General features: G+C 40.5%; 1 protein-coding gene across 1 annotated transcript in view; it reads right to left on the bottom strand.

The window, feature by feature from the left end:
* Positions 1-17,802, bottom strand: part of PCNX2 (pecanex 2) — a 295,490-nt gene that overhangs the window by 212,861 nt on the left and 64,827 nt on the right. The window contains exons 10-12 of the mRNA XM_058543013.1: positions 13,158-13,303; positions 5,414-5,567; positions 5,295-5,327 (exon numbers count right to left, since the gene is read on the bottom strand). Coding sequence (XP_058398996.1) covers positions 5,295-5,327; positions 5,414-5,567; positions 13,158-13,303 — 333 coding nt within the window. The remainder of the gene's footprint in view (positions 1-5,294; positions 5,328-5,413; positions 5,568-13,157; positions 13,304-17,802) is intronic.

Raw genomic sequence — 17,802 nt, 5'->3', positions numbered from 1 at the left:
GGGGTGTCAACAGCCGGGCCACGCTGCCCATCCCATCTCAGCTGGCCTCACGTGCCAGCTCCAGGCTTCCTGCCACATTCAGAGGACCAGCTACTTTTGACGGCTGATGGAAAACAGCAACAGCAACAACAGCTCACGTTTATGCAGCTTTCCCAGTGCCCCAGGCACTGTCTACCTACTTTAAACATGTTCACAGGGCTAATCCTCCACACACTGTAAGAAGGACTATTATTCTCATCTTGCCAACAGTAAACTGAGGCATAAGAATTACAAAATCGCTCCACGCTTCACAGACAGAAAACAGTGTGGCAGAGCAAGGCCACTGGCTGTCTGCCCACTTGGCCACCAGATGCTGGCTCCCAACAACAATCAGCGAGGTGACTGCATTTGGCACTGGATGCTCAGGCCCAAGGACTCAACCTGACTTTGCTCAATTGCATTCACAATCATCATTCTTTAAACACACACTGTGGCCGTCTCTCACGTGAAGCAAATATAGAGTGCGTGGGAAAGGATTCGTAACGGCTTTCAGCTGTTGACTTTTTTTTTGTGAGGAAGATCGGCCCTGAGCTAACATCTGCCAATCCTCCTCTTTTGCTGAGGAAGACTAGCCCTGGGCTAACATCTGGCCGATCTTCCTCCACTTCCTATGGGACGCCACCACAGCATGGCCTGACAAGCGGTGCGTCAGTGCGCGCCCGGGATCCGAACCCGGGCTGCCAGCAGCGGAGCGCATGCACTTAACTGCTATGAGGCTGGCCCCTCAGCTATTGACTTTTCCTAAAAGAACTCTGGAGGGTGAAAAGGGCTCCTTACCTAGGGGCGTGTAGAAAAATACCCGTACGCTCTGCTCAGCCTCTCTGCAACATTATGTTTACCTACACTGAACTCTCATCACTCTAATAAGGGTTGGCTGTTTTTAAAGTTTCTTATGATGTTGTAGGTTAGTTTACTTAAATATCATTTCTCAGTGGCTGTTGATAAATTCTTTTTCACTTTAGCGATAGCAATCCACCTGTCTATTTAGAGTCATCCTGAACATTTTTAACTACACACTTCGGTTTCCCTTTGTATGTGGTGCAAAAGGAGGAAAGCTGGGGGTGGGCACCCTCTGCCCTCCAGAGAGCTGAAGCCCAGTAAAAGCCCAGCCAGCAAGTATTCTATGACTCACACTCGGCGTATATAAGGTGTATTTCAGAGAAAGCAGCATAGGAGATAAGCCACAACCAAAGGGTCAAATAATTCTTAATGGTTGACTAGTAAGATGCCACTTCAGTTTAAATACGGTACAAATTTGATAAGCTACTTTAAAAATTGAAAAGACATAGGCAAATGAGTTTCTATAAGCTTAGTTTATAATTTAATTCCACAGAATGATGTATTTTACATCCAACTTCCTAACTTACAAGTCTGTAAACCTTGACAAATGGGCAGATGCAGCTGTCCTACAAGGGGACAGCAAAACGTATATCCAAGTATTCCTCAGAGTGATGTCCAGGGTGCCGTCCCCTCTACTCCCATCTATTTCACCTGTTTTCCCACTTCTTCAGTATTTCCCTCAGTGGCAGTGAAAGACATGGGAAAGGGTAGTGACCTATGGCCTGCCCCTATTTAATAGTAGAAATTTAGTATATGAGAATTAAAAGAAGGCAATTTGGAATGGCTCATGCTTTAAAGAATACTCTTTTGAGCAAGTAAATACACATTTAAATAGAAAACAGGTAAATATTATTTAACTTTTAATCAAAATCCACTAAAACTAAGGTGACCTTCTTATATCTAGGTTTGAGGATTGAGAAATTATTTTATGTCACTCAAAACCATTCCTCTGATAAACACTACCTTAACTAGGTGATCAAGGTCAACATCAACAGTGGTAAGTCATGTTGATAGTATTTACCCTCAACATGATGTGATGAGAATGGCTCTCTACCTCTGTGGTCTTCCTCCCCAAAATCTGTAACTCCAGTCTAATCATGAGATAAACGCCAGACAAGTCCCAACTGAGGGACAGTCTACAAAACCCCTGACCCACACTCCCCCACACTGTCCCGATCATCAAAAACAAGGAAAGTCTGAGAAAGTGTCACAGCCAAGATGAGCCTAAGGACACACGACAACTGAATGTAAGGTGGTGTCCTGGATGGGATCCTCAAACAGAAAAAAGACACTAGGTAAAAACTAAGGAAATCTGAGTAAAATATGGACCCCCAGTTAATAATAATATATCAATATTGGTTCATTAATTGTGACAAATGTAGCATACTGATGAAAGAGGTTAATAACAGGGGACCTGGGTATGGGGTATATGGGAACTCTCTGTTCTATCTTCCCAATTTTTCCGTAAATCTAAAACTGTTCTAAAATAAAAAGTTTATTTACAAAAATCATCCCCAATGATTTTTACATAACCTGAAGTGGTACCAAATGCCTTCACTGTACAGTGGCCACAGTTCACTGAAGAGAACACATGACAAGGTACAGCCCTTGCTCTTTAGTTTGTCCTGAGGGCAAGGAAATAAGATAACTATGCAGCAGGGAAGGAGAAAGAGAAGGAAACGTGTACAGAGGACTTTGTGTATTCCAGGCTCTGCACTGAGCGCATTATATATATTGTCCAATTCACTCTTTACCAAATCCAACTGAGGTTGTTGTTATTATCCATATTTTACTCACAATAAAATTGCTAACATTTGCAGAGCATTTGATGTACATTATCTTGTTCAATCCTCTTACAATCCTATTTTATTATTTCCTCCTTTACAGATGAAAAACCTGAGATTCCGAGAAGTGACTTGCCCATATCCCACAGTTTGTGTATGACAAGGCTGGATTCAAATCCCAAACCTGTGTGCTTCCAGCTCTCTTTGTTTCTTATGTGAGATCTGAGATCACCTCCACCATCACCACCTGGGGGTTAAAATGCAGATTCCCAGGGGCTGCCCCAGCCGCACCGACTCAGAATCCCTGTAGCTGCTGGGAGTGGCCCCTGACCCCGGCTCCATGCAGGTGATCCCAGTTTTTTGCTGCCTGTCAGATACCCTACTGAATTTTGCTCTCTGGGTTATCATTAGTGGTCATTGTTGGTGAGACCTGTGTATAAACCTGTGTAAGCCAAGTAACATCCTCATCGCCCATTACTATACTGCCAGTCTCTGATCCTCAGACTGCTTCCAGCATCCATCCCAACTCTCAGTTTCTAAGCTCTGCTAGACCTGTTTTCTTTTACAATCAGATGCATCTCTTTCAGGCCCAGGGTGTACTGTACCATATCTATTAGCGTGTCATTATTAATTCTGCATTTATATCTGAAATACACAGTTATACAAAAATTTTATTTTTATTTTGCTATTTTCTGATTTTAGCAACTTGCCCCAAATTTGCCACTTGTGTGCTCCTAAAAGGAAACAAAGGAAAAAAATCAATCACTCTAAGAGCAAGAATTGACTGAATTTATTAAGAACCCCTCCCTGCAAATGTACAAAATAATGTAGTTTGGAAAAGCACGTTGGTTCAGCTGGAAGGCCCTGCCTGATGAGTGACACTTAGCCAGGGCTAGAGACAGCAGCAGGCTCAGAACCGTCTCTGTGCCCAGACATGGTTCAGGCTCTTGACTGCCTGCTTTCCGAGGTTTTCTCATTTATCACTGGACATAAGAAATAAGCCTTCTAAATGCCTGCATGGCTCAGTCAGACTGCAAGAGGAAATATTTTAGAGCTTCCATATTTTCTTTCCTCACTAGAACTGTTAGAGAAACGCAAGTCAAATCAGGGACTGATCTACTTAGAAATTTGTGTAAGTGAATTAATTACTGCCATACAAAGTGAATTAATTACTGCCATAAATGTGGTTAGATGTCTAACCATGGCTTACATGACAGTAAGAGAAATCATTTCTTACTATCTCACCCTGACAGACTGGCTCAGATAAAGGAATAGCAGCTTGCTCGACACCCCTAGCAACCAGATCAATATAGACAATATAACTCCAGCTTAGAGCAACGACACAGAGGTCCTGCTAACAGACATTACAATCCACAAGGATCGTGCAGCTGTTCTTGCCATCCACCTTGACTAGTACGTTCTGCAGTACTCCTGAAAGTACACGCAAGAGATGAATGTTTAACAGCATCTAACACCCCTCCCCCACGTCACCCAGAAAAAGAGTGACATTGAAGTGCCGTCATTAGAAAGCAGGGTTTATTTATTGAAGCAGGAGGATGGTGGTGTGGCATCTAGGGTGGGCTCGAACAAAACATTTCAGAGCTGCACATCTCTACTCGCACCACCTAACCCAGGTTTCTCAGGATAATCACAACAATACATCTTCATACCCTAATTATGCTGCTTCTACTTATCTTGACATTCAGACTCTGGGATAAAAGAAGATGTATTCTATATAAACCAATTATGGGGAACAGAGGAATTTAACAAGATAGCAATGTATGCCATGGATTGTCCAATTATAAGCTTTTTTAATTACTATGAGCTAAACATAAGCTCTCACAGATTTTAAAGCAGTCCTAAATCTGGATATGAATTTTTTAAAAACGCAATAGAGAGAAGATCAAGCTTTCTTTCATTGGAAGGGTCTTTCAGGGGCCCACAGGAGCTTACCATAACAAAGAGGGTTTCCCGAAGAGCTGGGAAGTCCACCAGGCAGTGGTCTCAGCACAAAGGCATGTGGCTAGGGTACCAGCGGGGACAGTGCCAGACCCTGTCCCACAGCAACCCACAGGGGAAGGTGCAGCCAGATCAGTAAAAGGAATAATGATTCATGCTTCTACAACTGATATGACCATTAATGACAGCTACCATTTATTAAGCAATTTCTATGTACCAGGCACTGTTTTAAGCATGTTGCATGGATTATTTAATCCCCATAGGCATTTTTATTATCCTTATTTACACATAGGGAAACTGAGGCATGGAGAGTACACATCTTGCTCAGAGTCCAACATTCAAGCACAGGAACCAGGAAATAAATACAGGCTGTCTGATTGCAGAGTCTGCAATCCTCCTTACCAGGGTGCACGGGCTTTCCTGACATGAGCCCAGTGGGATAGAAAAGAGCCTCCATACCCTCTTTGCCACCACTCTGTACATTCCCCACTACCAGTCACACCATGCTCTTAGATCCAGCCTGAACTTGGCTACCATGCACTAATATGTCTACTTATATATTGAAATATATGTATATTGATATATATTTTGCCTTTTGAATAGATTTTGGCTGTTCCCTGTCTTCAACACAAGCAGACAAGACAAGCTACTTGCCTGTCACTTGAAACTTACGTGTATTGGCGAGGCAGGGTCAGGCTGAACACTCTAGAACACAAATCAGAAGTGTCTGTGTCATCATCTCATGATTTCAAGGATACATTAGTGATGGTAAGAATTAGATGTGGTCTTGCCTTTAACAGGGAATACTGGCAGCTGGCCATGACAAGGCAGAAGAGGAGCACCCACATGTCTTTGCAAAAGCCTTGGTTCAATGTCAGAAATCCAAGTAGGGAAACCAGGACAATGAGTAAAACTGCCAGCACATTTTCCTTGACATCTTCAGTTCTGTGCAAAATAAGCAAATAAAAATGAAGGCAATAAAAGGTAAGTGGGTCTATTTTTAAACAGAGAATACCTGCATGCTTCTAAAAAGACTGACAGTGACAGCAGAGTAGTTATCTCAAGCACACCTTTATATTCAGTAACAAGATTTTAAGGCTTCTTTCTTTATTCCTGTGTTTTATAAACAAAATCTATATTTTAACCCCAGATTTCTGTTATTGAAACAAATGACATATAATCCCACTGGGTCTCCTTGGCCACTAAACTGGGTTTACTGGGAGAAGGCAGTTAACCATTCCAACCACAACAGTGAAATGTGTTTCAGATAAAGAGCTTCACTGGCTCCTTTAAATGGGGGAGGAACTGCATTACACCCGGCTAAAGCAGGAAATCCTCTCCAGATACAATCTCCGTAGCCAGAATTTGCAGCTCAGTTTCAGGAGCCAGGAGAGCTCCAGCCTGAGAGCTGACAGTGCAGAGGGTCTGACTAAGGTGTGTCATGACCACAGTCTCACTGGGTGGTCTTCTCTTGGGGCACTTTGCATAAGAGATGTGGGCCAGAGAGGCGGGCTCATCCAGAGGTGGGGTGTTGTCAGTGGGTGTGCACAGGGACAAGGTAAGGGAGTTTTAGGAGGTCGATACAAAGGGCTGAAGGCTGGATCATGGAGCCTAAGTAGGATGAGGAGGAAACTGAGGACAAGAAGAGCTGCTAGGCAGGAGAAAATGGAGGTCAAAGTACTAGAGATGGTGTGGGAACATTCGAGGGAGTTAGAGGGGATCCGACAGATGAGCATATGACTTCAGAGGTCAAAGACTTCTACAGGAGGACAATATGCAGGGTGGAGTTATGGGAGGGAGTGGTTGAAAAGGAGTAAGGGAGGCTGGCGTGGACCTCAAGGCCAAGAGCATAGACGGGTCACTCACAAGAATTCTGAGTATATTTCTCACCTCACCAATTTTTGCTCACGTACATGTTGGTGTCTCTCATTAAATTATCATCATTTTTAGACAGGGACAATGGGCTACTTCTTCCTGGCATGTAGGCACTTCTGAGCATTATTTTTTTAATTAATAGACTTTATTTTTTAGAGTAGTTTGAGATTCACATCAAAATTGAGGAGAAAGTATAAAGAGTTCCTACATAACCCTTCTCTCCAAACATATACACACAGCCTCCCTCACCATCAACATTCCCCACCAGAATGGTACATTTATCATAATCTATGAACAAACATTGATACATTATTATCAACCAAAGTCCATAGTTTACATTAGGGCTCACTCCAGTGTTATACAGTCTATGGATCTGGACAAATGTATAATGACATGTATCCACTATTACAGTATCATCCAGAGTATTTTCACTGCCCTTAAAATCCTGTATGCTCCGCCTATTCACCCCTCCCGCCTCCCTAACCCCTGGCAACCACTGATATTTATACTGTGTCCATAGTTTTGCCTTTCCCAGAATGTCATATAGTTGAAATTATACAGTATGTAGCCTTTTCAGATGGGCTTCTTTTACTTAGCAATATGCATTTAAGATTCCTCCATGTCTTTTCATGGCTTGATAGCTCATTTCTTTCTATTGCTGAATAACATTAGACTGTATGGATATACCAGTTTTTTTATCCACTCACCTATTAAAGGACATCTTAGTTGCTTCCAAGTTTTGACAATTATGAATAAAGCGTCTATAAACATTCATGTGCAGGTTTTTGTGTGGACCTAAGCTTTCAACTCATTTGGACCAAGAAGCATGATTGCTGGATCATATGTTAAGAATATGTTTAGTTTTGTAAGAAACTGCCAAGCTGTCTTCCAAAATGGCTGTACCATTTTGCAGTCCCACCAACAATGAATGGGAGTTCCTGTTGCTCCACATCCTCGCCAGCATTTGGTGTTGTCAGTGTTCTGGATTTGGCCATTCTAATAGGTGTGTAGTGGCATCTCATTATTGTTTTAATTTATAATTCCCTAATGATATATGATGTGGAGCATCTTTCCATATGCTTATTTCCATCCGTATATCTTCTTTGGTGAGGTGTCTGTTCATATCCTTTGCCAATTTTTTTTTTGTTTTTTTGTGAGGAAGATTAGCCCTGAGCTGACCTCTGATGCAATCTTCCTCTTTTTGCTGAGGAATATTGGCCCTGGGCTAACATCCATGCCCATCCTCCTCTACTTTACATGGGATGCTGCCACAGCATGGCTTGACAACTGGTGCATCAGTGCGTGCCCGGGTTCTGAACCTGTGAACCCCGGCTGCCAAAGTGGAGCCCACGCACTTAACCGCTATGCCACCAGGCCGGCCCCTCTTTTGCCAATTTTTTAATCAGGCAATTGACATGTATAGAATCAAGATGTACAGAAATGTGAAGAATTCAAATATTATGATGCTCAAGTTGAAAATTAAAAAAATTAGGGGAGACCAAAAGATATTTGGTAAAAAGGGAAATTTCTGCATTTTTTTATTTTCCACTATAAATTTTTTATAGAGCTAAATATATTTTGTTAGTTCAGGTCCATATAATTCATTCTGTATTCTTTAGCATGCTCATAAAATTTTGATATATAATTAAAAATATCTAAAGGCTTAGGAAATAAAACAAAATTTTCAATTTAAAAAAAAACTTTTTTTCTATTTAGAGGGAAAGAAGAAAGTTCCTAAAAGGTATTTTTTCTCCAGATTCTCCTCCACCGGGACTCCATCCATCTACCCCGCGCTCCCCCACCACTCTACTCCCGCAGTTCCTCATGCACCTATATTTAAATATTGGGTTAAAAAGTTTACTCACTGTGCAAGGAGTGTCATGATTAAGGCTGTACTTTAGAAAGATTTATCTTGCAGAGGTTTACAAGATGCACTGGAGGGGAATGAGACCAGAGCAAAGATAAACAACACTCCAGGAGAGGAGTAAGGAGAGCCTGGGAAAGTGACATGACTGGGGAACTGGAAAGGGCATGTGATTTTAAGACACAAAAAGAGTGAGGCAGAAAGGACTCTGTGATTGAATGGATTATGTACAGTGAAGGATTGATTGAAAGAATAAAGATGATCCCAAGATTTCAATCTGAGGAAACAAGGATGATGGCAGAACCAATGGCAGAAATTGAGACGGGGAGCTGGTTTGCAAAGGCACTTTCATTCATTCATTCATGCAACAAATGTGGTCACCACTGCTCTAGATGCATGGGGTACACCAGTGAACAAAACTTATGGAGCTTCCTTTCCAATGGGCAGTGACATAAAATAAGTAATAAGTACAAAAAAATAATGTTTATTGTATAGTATTGAAGATGATAAGTGCAACAGAAAAATAAATAGAACAAGGCGAGAGGAATTATGAGCTTGTGGGCAGGCAGCTGTTATAATTTTTAAGCAGGAAGTTCAGCCTAAGCCCCACTGAGAAGTGACACTAGAAAGATGAGGGAGTAGGTATCAGATATCTCAGGGAGAGCTTTCCAGGCAGAGGGAATAGCTAAGGCAAAGGTCTTAAGGCTGGAAGAGTGCCTGGCATGGTGAAGAATAATAGGAAGACCAGCGTGGGTGGAAAGGAGTCTGTCACGGTAGCAGGAGGTAAGGATGGAGAGCAAATGAGTGGCTAGATCATGGGAGACTTTTGGGCATTATGAACACTTTGGCTTTCATTCTGAGTGAAATGGGGATTCCTTGCAGGGTGGTCAGCAAAACAGTGACGTTGTAAAAGCCTCACTCTGTTGTGTTACGAATGGCACACAGGGAGAATGGGTGGAAGCAGGAGATGCTACTGCAGTAAGCCAGACAAGAGATGAAAGTAGCTCAGACAAGGGAGGCAACATCAAAGGTGGAAAGATGCAGTAGATATATTTGAAAGAACAGTAAACAAAATTTCCCATGAGAGACTGAACGTGAGTGTGAAAGGGAAGAAGACGCAAGGATGACTCCAAGATTTTTAACCTGAGAAACTAGAAGGATGGGAAGGCCACAGGTGGAGCAGACTTGGGATGAGGTGGAGATAAAGGGCTCCATTTATGATCATGAGATGTCAATCTGGTAGTTAGACATACAAGTCGGGAATTCAGGAGATAGGTCCAAGTTGGAGATATAAATCTGAGAGTCACCGGCATATCAATGGTATTTAAAGCCTTGAGACTAATGCAATCACAAAAGAGGGAAGACAGAGAAAGGAAGACCAAGAGCCACACAGCCCCTGGGGACTCGAAGATTAAGGGGTCAGGAGGCAGAGGTTACCTGTAAAGGTGATTGTGCAGGAGTGACCAGCAAGGGAGAAGGAAAACCAAGAGGGGGCTGAGTCCTGAAAGCCAAGAGAAGAAAGTATACCAAGAAGGGGAAGCAATCAACTCTGTCAAATGCTACAAACAGGTCTAGTAAGATGAGGACTGAAAGATGGGGTCAATGGTGACGTCGACAAGGGCAGGCTCAGTGGAGTACTGGGGTTGGGGGAGGCCGAATGGAATGGGTTTATGAGAAATGGGAGAAGAGAAACGAAACAAGCACAGGCAGCTCTTAAAGGAGTTTTGCCGCAAAGAAGGCTGGAGAAACCAGAGAGTAGGTGGCAGGAAATTGGGGTCACGAGGGGATTTTTAAGGATGGGAGAGATGAGAGCATGTTCTCATGATAACGATGATGATGGTGAGCTCAGTTTGAGAAGGATGAATGATTTTCCCTCTACTTGTCACATGGCTAGCTCCCTCTTTTATTTTATATCTCAGTTTGTGTGTTTCCTCCTCACAAAAGCCTTCTGCAACCACCCATTCCGCCAACAGTGTCCCTCCTCCCCATTTTCCTCTATCTTAGGCCTTCATGTGTGTCTTTCCTGGCACATATTCCAGTTTGCTATTTTAGCCTATCTCCCCAGTAGATGCAGGCTCCACGAGGGCAGGGACCATGTCCATTTTATTCATCACTCTACACTCAGTGCCCAGTACAGAGCCTAGCGTGGAGTGAGTGCTTGGGTTTTTTTTTTTTTTTAACTTGTTGAATGAACAAACAAATGAATGAAATGATGCACAGATGGGCAGCTTCTTAGTTTAGATGCCAATCTGATAAACGAGATAAATGAAAATAAAACCTAGGTGTTTTGCAGAATAGGGTAACGGCAGAATAGAAAACAAGAGAAAATCAGAAAGGAGAACAGGGACAAGTTCAAAAATATCTGAGTGGAATGGATGGCAAACTGAAAGCAAACAGAAGAGGCTGCAACTACAGGAACCACAATGGTCTGATCAGAGATCAGCCTGAATTCCACAGTAAAGCTGAAAAATGTCAAGCAGAAGGCCTTAACCGATGGGAGTTTACAGCAATGACTGCTTCAATTTCAGGGCTTGTTATTCACCAATTTCTTCCACTTCCTGCCCAATCCTTACAGAGTTTTTTACTATGCATACTTTTCCTTCCTCAACTTTAATTTGGCAACTCAATTTCTTTAATCCATATGTGACTTTGAATATAATGTCCCCCAATGAATATCAAAGATAATTTATTTATGCCTTTTCAAATAAAAATATAGCTCTCATAGTAAAAAATGTAAATTTATTGTGAATTTCTGTTTTCTTAAACAGACTTTTCAGATCACACCTGTCCTAGTTAAGAAGGGGAGCTAGTGAGGTGAGCCATAAACAGCCCTACATTGTGCTCAAGGCCACGTCTCACGCCCGGGAATCTGCATATTTACAAAGCTCCCAAGTGATTCTGATCCACAGCCCTGTTTGCAGATTACATTCTCCTTGCAAAGGTCCCAAACTGCTCAGTTTTTCTAGGTCAGTGTTTTGGGTTTTTCTTCCTCCTTCCTTGCTGTCAGCTGGGGGTTCATGTAGTCCCTTCTCCCCTCTTTATTGACTGCGAACTGGAACACCAGATCACCACGCTTGCTCATAGATGACTGAAAGCAGGCTTATATGGGCTCTCAGTAAAGGGTGATTTCTCCTACAAATTAAGGGCCTAAATTTTAGCGTCTGGATTGACAACATCTACTCTAGATACCCTAATTTTATTTTATTTTTTATTCATTTTTCTTCTGTCTGGATTCTGGGCCAGATTCCAGGTAATAATAATAATAACAGCAACTAATAATTGAAGAACTCTTTCTTTGGCTAAATTAGTTTAATCCTCACAACCTCCCTGTGGTATAGACTATCCCCATTTAACAGACAGGAAACTGGGCACAGAAAGATTTCACAGCCATCCTAAGATTGCAGCACTAGTAAGTGGTGGGGACTGGATTTGATCCATATGGGGATCTCCACAGCCCAGGGGCTCCCACTCCAGCTGAGGGATCCACGGATAAGGGAGTGGTGCTGTTGCTAGGTCATCCCTGAGCACAGAATTTAAAACTCATTGTGACTTGCAAGAGAGGTGACTAAACTATAAAATTATAAACTTCTAACAACTGCAATAATCTTCTTCATCATCCTTTTTAGACCTTAGTTGGATTTTTCAGTTAATATTTTGTCACTGTGTGGATTTTAAAATAATAAACCTAGAACTCTACAGAAATGTTCATTTTTAATGTGAAGGGTTAACACAAGCTAGTCCAGCTTTCAATAATTCCTTTTTAACAGAAAAAAAAATATTTCAAAATATTAATTAATTGCCTCATCTAACAGAATGTAGTATCTTGGATTATTTTAGTTAAGTACGAAATGTTCATCTTAAGTGTGTGCCCCTTGGGTAACATAGTGTTGTTAGAAAAACCATCATAACTCCATTCCCTGCCTTGTGGGTCTTGAAATTTACCACTGTAATTTTGTATGACTATAGTTTTTTAGTATGTGATCACACCATTGAAGACATTACTATAACAAGTAGTCACTGGGGGACCAACCACTGGCTGGCATTTAACTGTGAAACAGCATTTGCCGATGACAGCATTAGTAGCAGCATCTTGAATTTTCAAACCAACACTCTAGTCAGAACTACACAGACCTTGAAGACCATAATCCTGTTCTTCGAGTATCTTGACGTAGGGGGGATGGAAATAGGAAGTCCCCTACCTGGCCCCATCTCCATCACGCCTTAACCAACCTGACTCTCCCTCCCCACCCTCCCCACCACTCACATCTCCAACCCCTAAACATTTTATCTTCAGGAACAATGGTAAGAAGTGACAAAGAGTAAAAGGGTTTAAAGGAAAGATGAACATTCCAATTAGTGTATATCAGACAGGAGTGACAAATAGAATCAAAGTCATCCAAGGAAAGAGCTAGAAATGACTCCACGTCATCTTCCCTCCTCTCCTCAAGCTCACGCCCTGTCAAGCAGGCCCTGCGCTACGTGTAGGAGCCTCCAGCTTTCCTACAAAATGTGGACAGCTGTGAGTAGACCAACTCATAAAATTGTCCCCAAAGCTATTCTTAAATCTAAACCATGTTACTCAATTCTCATGTCTCCCATTTCAATTGCTAAATTACAATTTCTTCGGTAGGATCTTAATACTCCAACTTTGGGTTTGCAGCGCGAAAGGTGTACAACTTGAAAATGTTCCAGAGAACCTTAGCAAGCGGCAGTTTTCTTTTTATAAGCATGCAAGTGCACCCTGTTATGCCCCCATTGTGTCTTTCATCTGTACATTTGCATGCTCAGCGGCTTACCGATCAAGTAACGCCAACAAGGTAAGTCGATCATACCAGACTTTAATCCACTTGCCAGGGAAAATGATAAATTTGTAAAACTGTTCTCGGTTAAATTTTCCTTGTGTTGAAGAACACGACGAGTCTTCCAGATCCTGACTTACATGCTTTTAGATACCAAAAGAAACAACAGAGAAAGGGTTTCATATTGACATGTTACTATCATAAATATAGCTCATAACTAAAAAGTACAAAAAGCCAATATTCAAATTCTGAAATGCAAACCAACATATTTCATAAAAATGGGTCCTCTAAGAAAAGGATAATGATCAACAAAGAGGGTCTTTGTTACTAACACACTTGAGTTCCATTATAATGTACATTAAAATTATGCTACTCACTATATTGAAACACTACTGTTAATTAAGGCCAAGAAACTGCCATGAAAATAATTCTTATGAAAGATCAGAACTCAGCAAAAGATCTTAAATGATTTAATTTTTGAAAGGTATGTTATTTAATGTTATGTTGAGATAAATATCCAAATTTTACTAAGAGTAAAAAGATTTTCATTGACAATACGTAGGTCATTGGTGAGGCCTGACATAAGGAAAGCTGAAATATTTACAGAAAAAAAATCTAAACCAATAAAACAGAAATAGGTGAAGAAATTTAATCTCTGGTTTAAAAGGTTTTAAACCCAAATTCATCTTTGATTGACTCTGAGCGAGGAAGAATTCAATTTTGAAAAAAAAATTAGTCTTCATTGATTTGCCTAACAAATACTTAATGACTGACTCTTATGAGTCTGGCATAAGGTTGGGAATAGAAATATAAGAAAGAATAGGGCATACTCAGTCCCTGGCTTCCCAATGCCTGTGAGAAAACATCCCTTTGACATGGTAATGATCACCAGACTCAGACCAGACACCAAAGGCACGTCAGAGCCAAGCACGGGCATGCTACCCCTGAGCAGCTGGACTCTACACCTGAAAAGCAGAGGGAACGCAGACCTTGAGGAAGTGAAGCCAAGGCATCCGCACAGGGAGGAACAGGGAGGACAGAAAGAAGGGGAAAAAAGTCACAACTTATCTCTTCTGACACCTGATACCATATTTCAAACATCCGTAATCAAAACAGCCTGACATGATGGCATCTCCAGACACTATGCTTGCAATTAAATATCAATTAATAGTTACCTCATTTATTCATTATCAGTGAGAAATAAAACGTTCCATATTGCTAAATTTCTCAGAAAACTAAAGATTACTCCCTTTAAATCTAATGTATTTAATATTGACCTCTGTCATAGCTGTCTTCTGAAAATGTGCTGTTTTACCTTGTGTTCCTAAACACGGTCTGCAGGGTGCACTGAACACTCTCTTCCCTGTCAGGCTCATGTGCACTCAGTGTCCATCCTGCCGTACACACCAGGGAAAGCCCAAGGTCTCAGGGGTACCTCAGGGTAGCTTTCCCTACAATGAATAACACTAGGTACCATGCTTTTTAAAAATACATAGTTTTATTAAATATTGAGTCGATGCAAATACCTATTTTTTAGATATGTGTAAGGCATAAAGAAAAACAATGCAATGAATACCTATGTGGCTATCACTCAGCATAAGAAAAAGAGCATTACGGTTAGCAGAGAAGTTCCCTGTGGGCCACTCCTGAATCCCAACCTCTTTTCTCCTCCTTTAGAGATCACCACTGCCTTGAATATTGTGTTTATCAGTCCCTTTCTCTTCATCTGTGTTTTACTATGCTTATATTTAAAACTTCTATACTGTTTAGTTTTATGTTTTTGAATTTCACAGACATGAAATCACAGCATATGTATCCTTTTGCAACTTGCTTTTTGCTTTTTTTTCTCTACTCCACATTATGTTCCTGAGACTGATCCATGCTGTTTTGTAGCTTTAACATCCATTTTCACAGTTGTACAATATTCCATTATATGGATATGCCATAATTTACTTATCCATTTTACTGTTGAATATTTAGGGTGGTTTTTTTTCAATTTTTTTACTATTATGCTGCTATGAACATTCTTGGACATGTCTCTGGTACACATGTGCAAGAATTTCTTTAGAATATACACTTAGGAATGGAATTGCTAGGAATGCAAATGTTCAACCATACCAGATGTTCAACTTTACTAGGAAACAAATTGCTTGACTTTTCCAGGAAATGCACAAATTTACCACAAATGGAATTATTGGGTATGGAAATGCTCAATTTACTAGAAAACACTTTAGAAAAATAAGTTTTCTAGAGTGATTCTGTGAGTCTATACTCCCACCAACAGCATATAAATATTGCACTGCTTCACATCCTCACCAACATTTGGTAGCAGCCTGTCATTTTTAATTTTTGCTCATCTGATAAGTATAAAATGATATTTCACTTGTATTCTAATGTGCATTTCCCTCATTATTAACAAAGTCGAGCATCTGTGTCCACTTTTAGTTTTTCTTCATGAAATCATGTGCCGTTTTCTCTACTGGGTTGCTTGTTTGTCTCTTATTAGTTTATATATGTGCATGTGTGTATACATGCGTATATGTACATATATGTATGCATATGCTCGTGTATATGTGTGCATGTGTATGTATATATACATATATATGTATATATAAATACGATCAAGATCTTTACTGATGATATGTTACAGATATTTTCCCATTTTACAACTTGTCTTTTCACTTTCTTTATGGTGTTATTGATAAACAGACATTCTTAATTTAAGTGAAATATAATTTATCCATCTTTTCCTATAAAGTGCAAAATTTTTGTACTTTTTGCACCTTGTTTATCAAATCTCTTCCTACCCTAGAGTTGTAAGGATAGTTGACTATATCATCTTTCTTAAAGTTGTACAGTTTTGCCTTTCACATTTAAGTTGTTATTCTACCAGGAACTTTTGTACATGATGTAAGGGTCCATTTTCTTTCTCATAAAAGAAAACTATTGCCCAGTGCCATTTATTAGAATGTTCATTCTTTCCTCATCAGTTTACCAGTACACCATTGCCTGTATCTGGATGCTATCTTAGCCTTTAAATTTTAAATTATTTTTGCTACCCTGTTCTTTCCTTCATCTCCTTCCGGAATTCTGACGAGGAATATGGTAGCCCTCCTCACCCTCACCTCCACACTTTGGAACCTCCTTTCCTGTTTTCGTCTTTGTCTCTCTGTGCTACACCTAAATAATTTCTCCAGATCTAACTTCCAGTTCACCAATTCTCTACTCTTATGTGTCAAATTTCCTGTTAAATCCTTCAGGGTTTTATTTTCATTATTAAATTTTTCAGTCTAGTATTTGGTGCTTTTTCAGACCTGTTTGGTCATTACCTGGCCTTCTGCTTCTTACTTATATTTTCAAACTGTTATTTCTTTATACATATTAGACATACTGAATCCATATTCTGAATCTGAACATTACAATTTCTAAATTCACTGAGAGTCTATTTCTGCTTTCTCCTGACCTTGCTGGCTTTTATTCATGGTGGTATGTTTTCTAGTATATTTTACAGCTTTTCACTGAATCACATTTTCCTTGGATCGTTATTACCACGAATTCTTTGAGAGCAATATTAAAGCTCTGTTCTTCCAGATTAAAATTTACCTTTGTTTCTGCCAGGCACCTGGAGGCACTATCAACCTGGTCCCACTTTAAAATAAATTCCTTGTTTGAGGTGTTTGGACCATCCATGTGGTGGGAATAAGGGCTGCAAACCTACATAGAAGTTATCTTGTGGTTACAAAGTCTTAAGAGAGATCTCTGCCCCCTTAACCGACACCAAGGTTTGAGGCAGGCAGTTTCCATTCAGTCCCCTTAGTGAAGGTAGTGATGATAGAGTGTGTTTAGTTAATGCAAACACTGGGGTGCAGCTTCTTGGGGGTCCCAGATTAAGCGGAGAGATTCCTGTTAGATGTCCCACATTGTGCTTTGTCTCCTGTTCTCTGTGCACAGAGGCTGTAAAGCCACAGCTCCCCTTCATCTTCCCCTTCACTGTTTTTCCATTGCTTGTCACTTCTTGCAACTATCAGTAAGCTTCCTCTAGGTGCCCCAGCCACCTGCAGATCTTCTACTTCTAATTTGTATTTTCTGTAATTGTGGTTAAAAAGACATGTAACATAAAATTTACCATCTTAACCACTTTTGAGTGTACAACTCAGTAGTGTTAACTATATTCATATGGTTGTGCAAGAGATCTCTAGAACTTTTTCATCTTGCAAAACTGAAACTCTGTACCCACTGAACAACTCCACCATTGAACAAGCCCCTGACAACCACCCTTCTACTCTCTCTCTATGAATTTGACTCCCATAGGTACCTCTATAAGTGGACTCACAGAGTATTTGTCTTTTTGTGTCTGACTTATCTTAGCATAATGTCCTCAAAGTTCATCCATGTTGTAGCATATGTCAGAATTTCCTTCCTTTTTAAGGCTGAACAAAATTCCAGTGTATGTATGTACCACATTTTGTTTATTGATTCATCTGTTGATAGACAACTGGATTGCTTCCACCCCTTGGCTGTTGTCAAGAATGCTGCTATGAACACGGGCATGCAAATAATGCAAATATCAAGTTCGTGCTTTCAATCTTCTGGATATATACCCAGAAATGGAATTGCAGCATCATTCTAATCTGTATTTTCA

The sequence above is a fragment of the Diceros bicornis genome, chromosome 6 (assembly GCF_020826845.1).
Source record: "Diceros bicornis minor isolate mBicDic1 chromosome 6, mDicBic1.mat.cur, whole genome shotgun sequence".
Classification (NCBI taxonomy): Eukaryota; Metazoa; Chordata; class Mammalia; order Perissodactyla; family Rhinocerotidae; genus Diceros; species Diceros bicornis.
Note: the sequence above shows the minus strand (reverse complement) of the source record. Positions and strands in the feature narration are given on the sequence as shown.